Consider the following 12,650-nt stretch of genomic DNA (forward strand, 5'->3'; position numbering starts at 1 on the left):
CACTTAATTATTGTGGCACTAAGCTTGGTACACGTATGGCAGCATTGTTTTAATCTTTTACAAGCTGACAGTGTCAATTTTCTTTAATTGCACACACTTTTCAATTTCAATATTCACTTGAAGTGGTGTTGCAGAATTCCCAGTGTCCTCTAGGTGGTACCCCATCATCAGACTACACTGAGGCACTTGCTCACATTCCTCATCTGCCTGTCAGTGTGGAGAACATAGTCAAACATTAATCTTGAATGTTAATTAACCCTGGAAAGGATCCTATGCGTGAAATTCAGAGCAGAAACAATAAATGCTGAACTAATCATATGGGTAATTAAATTATGGAGCATAATGGATCGTAATTTCATGTTTTCCCATGGTTAGCAGCCTTTTAAGTCATTCCCAATTTTAACTCTTGTCATTCAGTGATATGCATGTTAAATAAGGCTGAATAAAGAGCCATACAGGTGGAAGTAAAATACTAAAAGGCCTTGAACACAAATCTACATTGTTGGGGGCTTACTGCCCTTTTAAGTAACATGTTGAAACTGTGAACTTCAGATCTGAGCTTTCCACAAACACCATTGCAATACGGTGAGCAAACAAATACTGAGACAAGATCAAGGAGAGTGATTTCTTACTTGGCCTGTGCAATGCTTGAGCTGACCGCCTTTGCACAAAAAGAAATATAATCTGTTGCTTCTGCTCTAGCTAGCATTCCATCTACTCGACAGAGACAAATTGTCTCTGAAACGGCCTCTGAGGGCTGAATAAACTGCAGAGCCCTCGTCATGCTTTACAAATAGACACAGAGCCTTGTTCAATGTTGAACTGTACAAAATCAGGCAAGAGAATCACGCTGAAAGCTTCATGTTGAGGCTTGTTAATCTCCAGGAACCATCTCAAAATCATATAACGCCTTCTCTTACTACCTTGAGATTGGTTCCAAATACAGTATCTCATTACTGTCTGCAGTAGAAGCATTAACATATTGTAGCTAGTTCAATTCTTGCAGTAAAGTGTTTCTAGTACTAAGTATTACTTGTCTCTTTGTGCTGTCAAAAACCTCTACAATAGGGTGAAAAGCCTGCCTGGTAGATCTGAGTGCATGTTCTGCATCAGGTTGCCAGGATGACTATTACAAGAGCAAAGTAAAGGACATTTATGTCTTTTGTGTGTGGTGTCTGTTTATGCCCTTTGTCTGCGTGTTTAGATTGTTCTTCCTCTGAGCTCCATGCTTGTGGTTACACGCCTCTGGTTGAAGATCTATGCCACCAGGTAAGATAAGGTTTGCCTGTTTGTGCAAGAGCCCCACCTTTTAGTGAATGTTCCAGTTGTGGTCATATGAACACTGTACCTGTTTTTCTACATGCTGTCTAGCTGGATAATTGTGGCCAAGATTCAGGTTTCTGATCTCTGATTTTCCTAAGCTTTTTTATGAATTTGCTTTTAATTTTTGAACAGCCATATAATGTGAAGAACCTAGAATTGTGTTGATATTCTAACACAGATAACACCCTTCAGACTCTTTGTAAAGTGTGAAAGGCATAAATAAAAGCAGATTCCTAACACTCAACAGAACACTGTAGCCTCACAATCTCCAAAGTGATGAAGATTCCCACTTGACCCTGAAAGAGAAAGCATTCACACTTTTGAGCTGGAAATACAATTTATTGACAAATTATTGACAAGTTTTTTTTCTGAAGTGGGCTGTGATTGTACAATGGACATCGATAACAGAGCACTTGTCCTTAACTCTCCTTAACTGATGTACAAATGGGTGGTACCTTAAAATTAATAGAAAAAAATGTGCAAAAGAAAGAAGTTAGTGCTTCAATTCCATGGCACCCAGTAACACAACACTTCTCAGCTGATTCCTCGCTGACATACCCAGTTATGGCTGGCACTCGTGGTGTTGGGAACAATGATAGACCTGAATACCACTCCATACCTTGGCTGACGCTGAATGGCTCTGCTCAGTTTCGGCAAGGAGATTAAGTGTATAACCCAAACATGGAGTGAGTCACGTCCTGGAAAGAGCTTCAGCTCATTGTTTCAGTTGTTTTGCAGTCAGTTTTTATTCAGAGTGGGATAGGTAAAGGAGAAGTAGTAACCTAGATCTTTTTTCATTTCTTTCATGTGGGGCATGATTTCTAGGACTGCAAGTGTTTTTAACCATGTTTGTTTCACAGACCGCAGGATGCAGACAAGATGAGGAAGTCCTCCCCATACAGTTTTATGTGCAGAAGATCACGGTTTCATTATATTAGTGCGGGTGATAATTTCTGCATTTGTTGCCTAAAACATTTACTTATCTGGACCACAAAATCTGTCTCCAATGCTAAAGGACACCTATAGAACTGGAGATTTGGGTTTAGAAGAATGGAGGGTTAAGGCAGTGAAATAAAAGCATTAGGAATGAGCAGGTATTTAGCTTGATTGCTTAAAGTATTAAAGTGCTTTTTTACATCATCAGTAAACTTCTGCAGCTTCTTCAATCTCACCTGGATGGGGTCTTTTTAGATGTACTAACCATACTAACAGCAGTGGATGATAAGTGTTGTTTTTATTTCATTGTTCTTTGAGTAATATTGTGAAAATATTGAACTTTTTAAATGGGTTGTGAGTCATAACATCTAAAGAACGCTAAAATCTAATGTGTAAATATGAAATTGAATGTATCAAAAGAAAAGGGATACTGGCTAAAAATCTCAAATATGTATATATCATGTGTATATATACATAGTATTACTTGATCTTTGTGGCAAGGCTAAGCAAATATCTTCAAGTACTGCTGTTCTAGAAATACTAGGTTTCTCTAAATAAATACACTACAAATGTAAATGTGTAAATTTTAAATAATTTAAATATTATTATATAATTAAATATTAGTTTCGTATTGGGTTTTAAAAAGAACTGGAATGTATTGCTAACTTGAAAAGGGCGATTGTCCAAAAGCTTCCTAACAAATTTCAGGTACAAGCCTCCTTAGATGAATTTTCCTGCATTTAAAGAGGTTAAAACTCGAATTATGTGACTTGAAATATTCAAACACATATCACAACTTTTCCAAGAAGAACCTGTTCTGTGAGGTTTGCTGTCCCGCCTTCGGGTTCGACGCCTCAGCTAAAACATCCACCACATCGCGAATGAGCGACACCCCACCCTGTCTTTTCAACCGCTCCTATTTGCACCCTCTCGGACTGATCTACCGGATTAACAACAATTAATCAAATTGATTTATTGTCTATCCAGTCTGCAGCTACCGAAGCCATGAGCTCTGTCCTTGTGGTCACCTTTATGTCCGTCTGGTTTAGAGTGGCAAAAGGTCTAAGTACAGGTAAGGTTGTCACTTTAAAATTAATATCAGTTTAAAGTTTAGTTTGTGCTGTTATTTTCACTTAGTTTTCTGTTTTCCTACAGGAAAACTAAAAATGTTAACGCAGGTGGCGTCAGTGAAAATTAATTTACACTGTACTGAATGGCGCTAATTTAACTTAAAAGCCGTAAGTAATGCATGCGTATCTGGTAAAGGACTTTCCTTTTATGGTGCTCAATTTAACAATATGTTTTATGCACCGTTATCTAAATGCATTCGAAATAACATTTGCACCGGTCGCCGAAGGGGTAGGTACAAACAGTAGAAATTGGCATTCTCATATGAGGGATTTTAACTCTTTCAGTAGTATGTCGCTATTTTAGCAGAAAATGCACTGGGCATCTGTTTGTGCAATCATGCTTTCTCGTTATGACGATTAAGTCAGAACCGCCAGAGAAAAAGTTAAACCTGAAAGAATCTAGGGGGAAGTTTACATAAGATTTGACATATTAATAGATTTTTATAACTGGTTTAACGTGACAAACTCACGAGGAAGCGCCGTAAACCTACGTTTTGTAAATAGACAGTCCACTGCCTGTATTCATTTATCCCAACACTGAAATTCTGCGTCAGACTTGATTTTTCTGTACTTATGGTTGCCTTACGGGAGATGCATTGTATATTCAATGTTACAAAGAGAAATTGAAAGGTCACACATAAGGGGCACCATCCATTTCTCCATTTTCTGTGTTGGACAGTTTATTGCTGTGTTTAAAGTTCTTAATTTTACATGTCATTTATCTCAGTTTTCCAGCTAATTTATGCATTGTTCAGAGGCTAATAAATGTCTATTTGATAGCAATCAGAGAAGACCTTACCTCATTTCCTTTATCCCCTCCTATAACTGGCTTTTTCTTTGGTGTCTCTCTGGAATGTCACGATGAACAAGAAGCGGGAGGTGAATTAGCCAATCTAAAGTACAGAACATATTCCTAAAGATGACTTCCTTCTCTCTTGCTCTCAGTGCCGTATGCCCCAGAAGTCACTCCCCACAATCTGCTGGGCAGAGTCACCAGCACAACCCTCACACTGCAACAGCCTGTGTGTTTCTTCAACAACCTCAGTGGCCTCCCCTGTGCTCCAGATAACTGTGAAATCTGGCTGGTCATTGCTAGAGGTGATGGTGAGTAAAAGCCAGTCTGAGATTTCCTTTCTTGTTTGTATGACATAGAAATGCTTCTGGCTTAGCATCCTTAGTTGGCCAGTCACTGCTGGTCCAGTGTCTTTGGCGAAACACTGCTTGTGTGGTCATATCTGCAATGAGCCGGAGCCATTCATGATATGAGGACAGTTACAGTTAGTGCAGAATTCAGGGAAAAGGAGCTGTCTGGGAAGGTGGCGGTGGGGCTTCAGTTATCTTCAGACTCTGCACAGCAGGAACTAGTCTGGGTGACACGGTAACTTACAGTATCATTTGCCGGGTTTATAAAACAAGTAAATGTTTGCCCCTGATTATTTGTGGTCTGTGAAAAAGGAAATAAATGAGCAACATTCTGTGGATTACGTTTTGAAAATCTCCCCACAGAAGCAAAAGATCATGAAAACATGTGGTTCAGGTTTCTTCTTCTACAGTGTTAAGTTATCAAGTCCAGTATAAGGGTTGTTCCACTGGGGTTGTGGGCAGTAAAATGACGTTAGATACTTGTTTCTCAAATACAGGAGTCCCAAAATTTGAAGCCATTAAAGGAAACACCAGTGTCTTGATGAGCTCCCCCTATCCAGATGCCTTCAGAAATAACTCCTCACCTAATTACTTCTTGACCAAGCTGGGTGTTCAGAATGCGTTTCCCTGTGCTGAGTCCACAGGCTTCAGGTTTTTCAGAGTTGGGGATGAGGGCTTGTGCTCCACCAGCAACTGCAATGGGATCTTGCCTGCTGGCTCCACTGTCAGGTAACGAGACAAGGTCACTTTCGTCTGCTGTGACGTATCTCTTAAAAATGGTCGTCCTGAGGTTATAAAGCACAAATTAAGATAAAAGATAAAAGGTAATTCCTTCTGCTTCATTCAATTGCAAATATTCTGCCACTGTGTGCATGTGAGGGCTCAACCATATAATTACAATCAGAGAACCCTGTCTTTTTGCTTACTCCAGCCTCCTCCCCTCCTTACCCAAAAGTTTAACATCATGAGCAAAAGCCTATACTTTTTAAAGGAAATCCAAGCCTACTATTTTTATTAAATGAGATACAGAAATCAGTTAGAAATGATAAATTATGTTTAACTAGTTATTCAGACTTAATATTTCAAAGCTAGTGGACCTCAGCTCCTTGGTATAACACTAATATAGGATAATTAAAATGTTCCCTGAAGTATCCTAATGTTCTTCATTATTTAATGTGGTAAAAAGTGCTGTTTCTCCTTTTTGTTTCAGAGCAAAGTATGTTCTCCTGGATCCTGGTTCAAAACAGGTGGTATCTGAGTCACAGTGGTCCAGTCCCATCTCTCTGATAGCGTGTAAGTATCAGTCCATGTAGGGTTATGTCCCCATGATCCACATTTAGGTTTGTGTGAATGCTCCCTGCTCTTTACAGTCTGATTTAGTTTAGTTTATTTCTTTTAGTTTATTGTAGGTAGCAGGGATAGCTCACCAAACTTTGCTAAAAAGCTCATTTACATGTGCCCCTGGGCAACACACAACTAACAAGATACAAGATCGACACATAAAAAATCTACAAAATGCATACTAAAATAGAAAATGGATATTCCATATGGTGAGGAGTACAAAAATAACAGCATGATACAATGTATGATGTGCTTGAAAAGGGTGTGAGTAATTTAAGAATAGCATATGTTTATTTGCATTTCTTCTTAATCTGAAACTTTATGAAAAGATGGCTGCTTCTTTCACATAATAAACACATGCAAGTCATTGGCAAACCCTTTAGCACAAAGTCATGCTTGGGTCTGATGTTCTACTGGGCTTCATGTGTCTCTTCTCAGTGAGCGACTCTGCTGGTATTGATGAGTGGATCGGAAAGCGATCGGGAGGAATGATCGTGGTGACGTCCATCCTGTCCTCTCTGCTTGCCATCCTGCTGCTCTTTCTGCTCACGGCCTTTGTCCTGAGATGGTAAGATATCCAGTAAGGTTAAGATCAGACAGCTGCTATATCAACCTGCAATTCACAACTGGCAGCCTGCTGAAGCTCAGCTTTATCATTCCTCTGTCTAGTATTATTGATTTATTGAATTCTTCAGTCTAGGTCTGATACTTTGTTGATCCCCCTCCAACGATCTATTGTTTTGCAGTACTGGCTTCCAAAAAGTGAAGCAGGATGTGACGATGCCACCTGCTCTGGGCTCTGTTCGTGTTAAGAAGTACAGCACCCATAACGTGAGAAACGCAGAGGCTGTCCACAGTCCGGGAGTGACTCACACTGTGACCACTCGTACATGAGCCCCTCAAGTCCTTCAGCCTAGTCCAGCTGCCCCCATGTCCCTCCCTTCTTCCAAGCTGCTGCTCAGCACTGGAGAGAGTGTGGCATTAAGCAGCCACATGCAGTTCGCTACGCGCTTGAGGTGTGATTTTTTTTCTTCATTTTCTTTTTGCTCCTGAGGACTCAAAATGCACATCAAAACCCATCGAAACTGGGCAGCTGAAAGCTAAGAGGAGGAAATTGGTTTGTGCTGCACAAAGCCATGGAAACTCTCAGCAAACTGTTGTGATTTATAACTGGAACCTTAACATTGCCCCATAAATTGATCAATATTTGTATCATGATTTTTATTCTCTTATCTCTTTCACTCTTGGGTTGTGAGATCTTTTCTCAGCATGTAGTGTATGTTTATATTAAGCATTTCAAAAGTCATACTCATTTCATTCTTTGTGGCAGAATATTTATTATAAAATTCCTTGTATTTTCTGTTTTTTGTTTTCATTTTCATTGACAACCGGGGATATAAACAGAGGTGGTGGGGAACGTGTACACATCTAAGTGGATTTGTCATGATGGAATAATGATATACAGTAGCAGAGGAAGCAGTGTTTATCCTGCATTGAGAATTCTCCACCTTGTCGTGCAGAATTCACCTCCATCCTTTCCCATAACAGCTTTATCCTCCAGCAGGATGTCCTAGCTCTGGCTCGAGGGACCCCTCACTGATTGGATTTTGTTCCAGTCAAGCCGACAAGGAACAAAACCCACCAAAATCTTGGGGTCCCCAGGAGTAAAACTGGGACCCCCTGTTCTAGAGGATCACAGTGGGTCAGAACCTGAACAGGGTGCAAGGTGGAACCACAGGGGTTCCACACGCAGGTCTCACACACGCATATAGGAGACAATCCAGAGACACCAGTTCACCTAGACAGGATACGTGTAGATAGCGAGAGGAATCAGGCCGGCCAGGTAAACCCCAAGCAAACACAGGGTGGACACGCACACACTACACACCCAGAAACCGGTAGCTGTGAAATGACACCGCTGCTCACTGTGCCACTGCAGAATATCAGGATGTTGATTTACTGATATTGTTTCAAGCAATGGCAATAACCAATTCATTCTAATGTAATAAACAAATCTTTGTATGAAATGTGTGTGTACATATGTAATATTTATGTTGTTTAAATAGCCACAGTTGTTTGTTGTTAAAGACAACTGAGACTGAATGTTTAACATACACTGATGGGCAAAATTCTTATAAACCCATTTATAAAAGAAAGGGATTTTTTCTGGGCCTCCTGAAATCATTCCTCATGAAAAAGCTCTGTCCTTGTGGGATGAGTTCAGGCTTGCATTTGCCCTTACCAGGAAAATTGACTTTCTGGAGACATTAGCTGATTAGGAGTGATCTAAAGAGATCCAGAAAACATGAACAAGAACGTGGTCACACCTGTGCTGATGCACAGACAGCAGCAATGCCAGTGACATCTTAATAAATACGTCCACAGTTGTGCTTGCGTCTGTTGTCACACACACAGGGCCGTTGTGACCAGGGCGCTGTGGACTGCCTCAGCTGTTTGGCTTTGTTTTTGTTTTTCCTGCACTCACACCTGTGAAGCCCTGGGACTCAGATAATCCTCCCAGCAGATCTGCCGTATCTCTCCCTTTGAGCTGGTTCCTCCGGTTCTGTGACTGCTGTGGAAGATTGGTTAGTCAGGGCTGGGCAGAAACACCTGACATAGCGGGTACATTCCGGGGAAACTGGCAATTCTTCCGTTAGAATTGTCAGCCGGATTCCAGGCTTCATAATTCATGACAAGACCTTCCAGGGACAACTGGAACAGCCAAGCATTCCACAGCCACTGCTGTTGTTCTCAGTGTCTTGGCCACACGTCAGTGATGAGGGTAAGTAGAGATTTTTTTCCTCCTAGTTCGTTTTCTGGGAGGATTCCACTTGTGCTGTGTAATCATCATTAAAGGCATTATTATTTTGTTTTAATGGTATTATAATAGTAGTGCAGAATGGTGGCACAGGGGTTAGCATTGCTGCCTCTCAGCGCTGGAACCCTGGATTTAATTCTACTCCTGGGGTGTTGATCTGCATGAAGTTTGTATGTTCTCCCCCACGTTCACAGGGGTTTTCTCCAGGTGCTCCTGTTTCTTCCCACCGTTCAGAGACATACTGGTACTGTAGGTTAACTGGCCTCGGGGGAAATTGTTTCTAGGTGTGAGTGTGCTCATGCCTCTGTCTGCACTGTGATGGGCTGGCATCCCATCCAGACTGTATCCTGCCTTGCACCCATTGCTGGTTGGAACAGGCTCTGGCTCCCGGCGATCCTGAATTGGGTGAAGCACTTAGAAAATAGGTGTATAGATGGTTTTCATAATAGAGCGAGACCATTTTATTTCCATAGCAGCTATATTGTTTCGCTTGAAAAGCCCATTATGTCTACAAAACTGGTGTTTAAGTACATTATTCTCACTGCAGTTAAGGTGGTGCTGAAGCAACTGGAGGCTCAGCTAGAAGATACACATGCCCCATGACCAGGACCGGAAAGAGCTTGGCTTTGCGTATTGGAAGTGTGTTTCCAAATTACAAGAGAGAGGATTGCAAAGACCTTTCGCAATCCGGTTCTAGGAATTATTCAGCTTGTAGGCTATTAGATATAGTCATGCAAAAAGTCTTACTTTTCAGCGAATTTCTTTCAGTTTTTTAATTGAAACCAACCAACATTTCAACTAACAGAAATCTTTTATCACTGTTGCTACCCCAGTCTCAACTTGTGTAAAATACCTCTTATCTCCTGAAACACCGCTGCGCTGTATTCTTTCTTGGTGGTGTTTGTTTTTGTTGTACAGATGTGTTGGACTCTGCTGTAAAACACATTTCCCCCAGAGGATAAGAAAGCCTGAATGGATTTGAAATCTTCATCAGTATAACAGGGGCTGAGTAACTGTTTGACTTCATCTGTTCTTTAGGAAATCTTGTGATACAGATGTGGAACTCTTCATCCAAATACATTCATCCAGAATGAAAGCGTGCAGACCTAATAAACATCCTTGCAAAATTAGTGTGCTTGATATACTGATATAGTCACAAAGCATCCAAGAATCCAAGTAGCTCATAGTCCCAGGTTGGTACAGGTTGACAGCAGCCCTGTGCCATGTTGACTGATACCCAGCATATACTGTACAGTGCATATCACTGGTATCACTGGTTTCTCCAGCATCATTATATACCTACTCAGCTTGCAGGCGTTGGCTATCTATCGTAGCCAGCTTCATAATTACTAAACTGTATAGAGTGGATCAACAGGACCATCTTTTTGGAGGTGTAGTTGTATTAAAGCAAGTTGAAAGGTTTACGTGTTGAGTTATCGTGTTGTAACGTGTGAGGAGAAGTAAAATAATGATGTAACACAGCGTCAAGTGACCTCAACATGAGGTGTGTTCACTTTAGGGTTGGGATCGAATGTACTGCACCCTGATGTGTGAAAATGTTGCTTTCTGTTGGTGACAATGAAGGGTGCAGCAAAGGTAGGGCTTCCTATGGTGTTTCCCAAGAATTATGCTGTACAAGAAAGTACTGTAACATACATGCTGTACATTCTATCGCTCAGAATTATGTCTTAAATAAGAGCTTTAAACTGGGATAGTGAAGCATATGTAAATCCTGTTATTTTACATCCCTGAGGCTCAATTTAGAATATCGATTTCTAATCAATCAAATTCAGTCTTAAAATAAATGGTGTCAATTAGCCATGTATTTTGTCACTCCTTGATTGCTGTTTCGTCTCTGCTTTTTAGCATTTAGCATTAATAACACAGAAAAAAATTTAACCCAATTCCAGGTGAAGAAGGCTCCAAGGCCGAAACATTGTGTTTTCTTTCTTCTCTTTTCAACATGGAGTAAACCTATTATTTGTTCCTTTAAAGGATAATAATACCTGTACTGAGCTCCCAGGAATGGATATTTCCAAATGGGACCTGAACACAGCTGCATCACCACCAACGGCAATGCAGTACTGCTCAGAGGTTCCCGTCAGGTAAAATTGTGACAGCTGTAAGCTCATATGACTAGATGTCATATATCTGATTGCTTTTACTATTGGGGTGTTCTATCAGCTAGGTTGTCTTTTAAGAGGAGTATTTGGTACTGTAACAAAAATGTAATCCTAGATTTAAAAAAAATCTTTTTGTGTAATTGAGCAGTTGCTAATTTCTTGATTTCCTGATTTCAGGGTGAAGTATGTACTGATGAGCCCAAGTACGAGGCTGCTGGTGCTGTTTGTTTTGTACAGTATTTATATCACAGCTTCAGCAGGACACTTTTTAGGTCCTGTATTCAATACCCTTTCACTAAATTCTAAAGGCAGGGCTGGGCACAGACTGCCCTCTATTGTTTCTTTCTGTGTTGTTTTTAAATAATGTCAGAAGGCAGGGCAACCAATCAATGTTAAAAAAGGAAGTTTTCTCATTTCACATCACAGAACAGGTCAATCGTCACAACCAGATAAGGTCCAACTTCAAAAAACACAGCCATACTGTGCTGTTTGATTGCAGGGAAAAATAACCACTGCCATGGACTGTACACACGTTTAATGTGCCAACATCACAGTCTTTGCTGGTGTGGTGCAAGAACCATTATCCTGCCTATTACACATGCTAATAAATGTCACGCTTTTGTCTGTGATGGGCTGCTTTAAAATAATTACATTCTCTTTTTCTTTTGTAAATCATAAATAGCCAGTTTGTTTTGTTCCCTCCCTTAGAGATGAGACATTTATTGTTCAACCCCACCTATCTCTAAAGTGCTGGGTACGTGTGAAACAGGTCTTTGACCTCTGAAGATAAATACATGTGCTCGTATGATCACTGCATCAGATATCTGTCTGTAGTCTCAGTGGCTTGCGAGTACCTTAAGTCCACATTCTTACTCCATTGACTTGTTCTGTATGATCATGAAATCCACCTGTTATGCCAGTGTCAGATAACTGGTTTAGACTCGGAGATCACTCACAATGTGTGACCAGCAGTTCCTATATAATTCCTGGGTGCTCTGCAGGTGGGTCTGGTTTCCTCAGAACAGTGTTGGTACCCCCCTACATCATTAAGTTGATGTAACTCCGCAGCACTCCGGCCCCTGGGGTGTTATCTTCATGGAGTTTGTATGGTCCGTCTGTGTTCGTGTGGGTTTCCTCTGGGTGCTCTAGTTTCCTTCCACAGTCCAAAGACATGCTGGTAGGTCAATTAGCTTCTGGACAATTTTGGCCCTGGTGTGGGTGCGTGCGTGTCTGAGTCTGTTCGTGCCCTTCGAAGGAGTGGCGTTCCACCCAGGGTGTACCCCGCCTTGTGCCCATTTCAGCTGAGATGGGCTCCTGCCCCCCTTCAACCCTAAATTGTTAAAAGTGGTTAGAAAATGGATGGATGTAGTGCTAAGCTATAAAGGAACAGTAATAGTTTTATTCCATGCTGAAAAGAGAAGAAAGGGAACAACATTTCGGCTGTGGTGTCTTCTTCGGGTGTCCTTGTTCCTTTCCAGCCTACACATGCTCCCCACCTGAACTACCTGAACGTGTTAAGCCCTAGTTCTGCTATATGGTGGCTGAGCATGGAAACTGAAGATTGCTTGTCGAATTTTGGCACTTTTAGGAACCATTTTTTGTTCACTTGCATTTAATAAATTCAATTTTTGTAGTGTAGTCTTTAATAATGAATTGTCACAGTGATTTCACAAATTGTTCATCCATCCATCAGTATATCCAGGTAGGCAGGAAAGCCCCTAGGCACAGAGGAGAGAAAAATGAAATAGCCCCGGAGGAGTTACTCATCACCAGTCAGAGGGACCAAGGAGAGGGCTGAGGTATTGGGAGATGGGCAGAAGTGTGTGTTTGCTGGAT

At 41.1% G+C, this 12,650-nt stretch overlaps 1 protein-coding gene across 1 annotated transcript; it reads left to right on the forward strand.

Moving 5' to 3' along the window:
* The first annotated feature begins 3,092 nt into the window (after positions 1–3,092).
* On the forward strand, positions 3,093–7,900 carry LOC107075324 (uroplakin-3b-like). The gene is made up of 6 exons (XM_015367386.2): positions 3,093–3,331; positions 4,335–4,493; positions 5,030–5,261; positions 5,743–5,825; positions 6,312–6,441; positions 6,620–7,900. Exons 1-6 carry the CDS (start codon positions 3,265–3,267, stop codon positions 6,765–6,767), a joined length of 819 nt encoding a protein of 272 aa, XP_015222872.1. The 5' UTR covers positions 3,093–3,264; the 3' UTR covers positions 6,768–7,900.
* Positions 7,901–12,650: the final 4,750 nt, after the last annotated feature.

Source organism: Lepisosteus oculatus, chromosome 26 (genome assembly GCF_040954835.1).
Source record: "Lepisosteus oculatus isolate fLepOcu1 chromosome 26, fLepOcu1.hap2, whole genome shotgun sequence".
NCBI lineage: Eukaryota > Metazoa > Chordata > Actinopteri > Semionotiformes > Lepisosteidae > Lepisosteus > Lepisosteus oculatus.

What these genes read in the sequence shown, in the direction of transcription:
- LOC107075324 (XM_015367386.2), top strand. Translation starts at nt 3,265, where the DNA reads ATGAGCTCTGTCCTTGTGGTCACCTTTATGTCCGTCTGGTTTAGAGTG. An exon ending in GGCAAAAGGTCTAAGTACAG is followed by an intron (nt 3,332 to 4,334) that starts GTAAGGTTGTCA and finishes TCTTGCTCTCAG; the next exon opens with TGCCGTATGCCCCAGAAGTC. An exon ending in ACGGCCTTTGTCCTGAGATG is followed by an intron (nt 6,442 to 6,619) that starts GTAAGATATCCA and finishes ATTGTTTTGCAG; the next exon opens with TACTGGCTTCCAAAAAGTGA.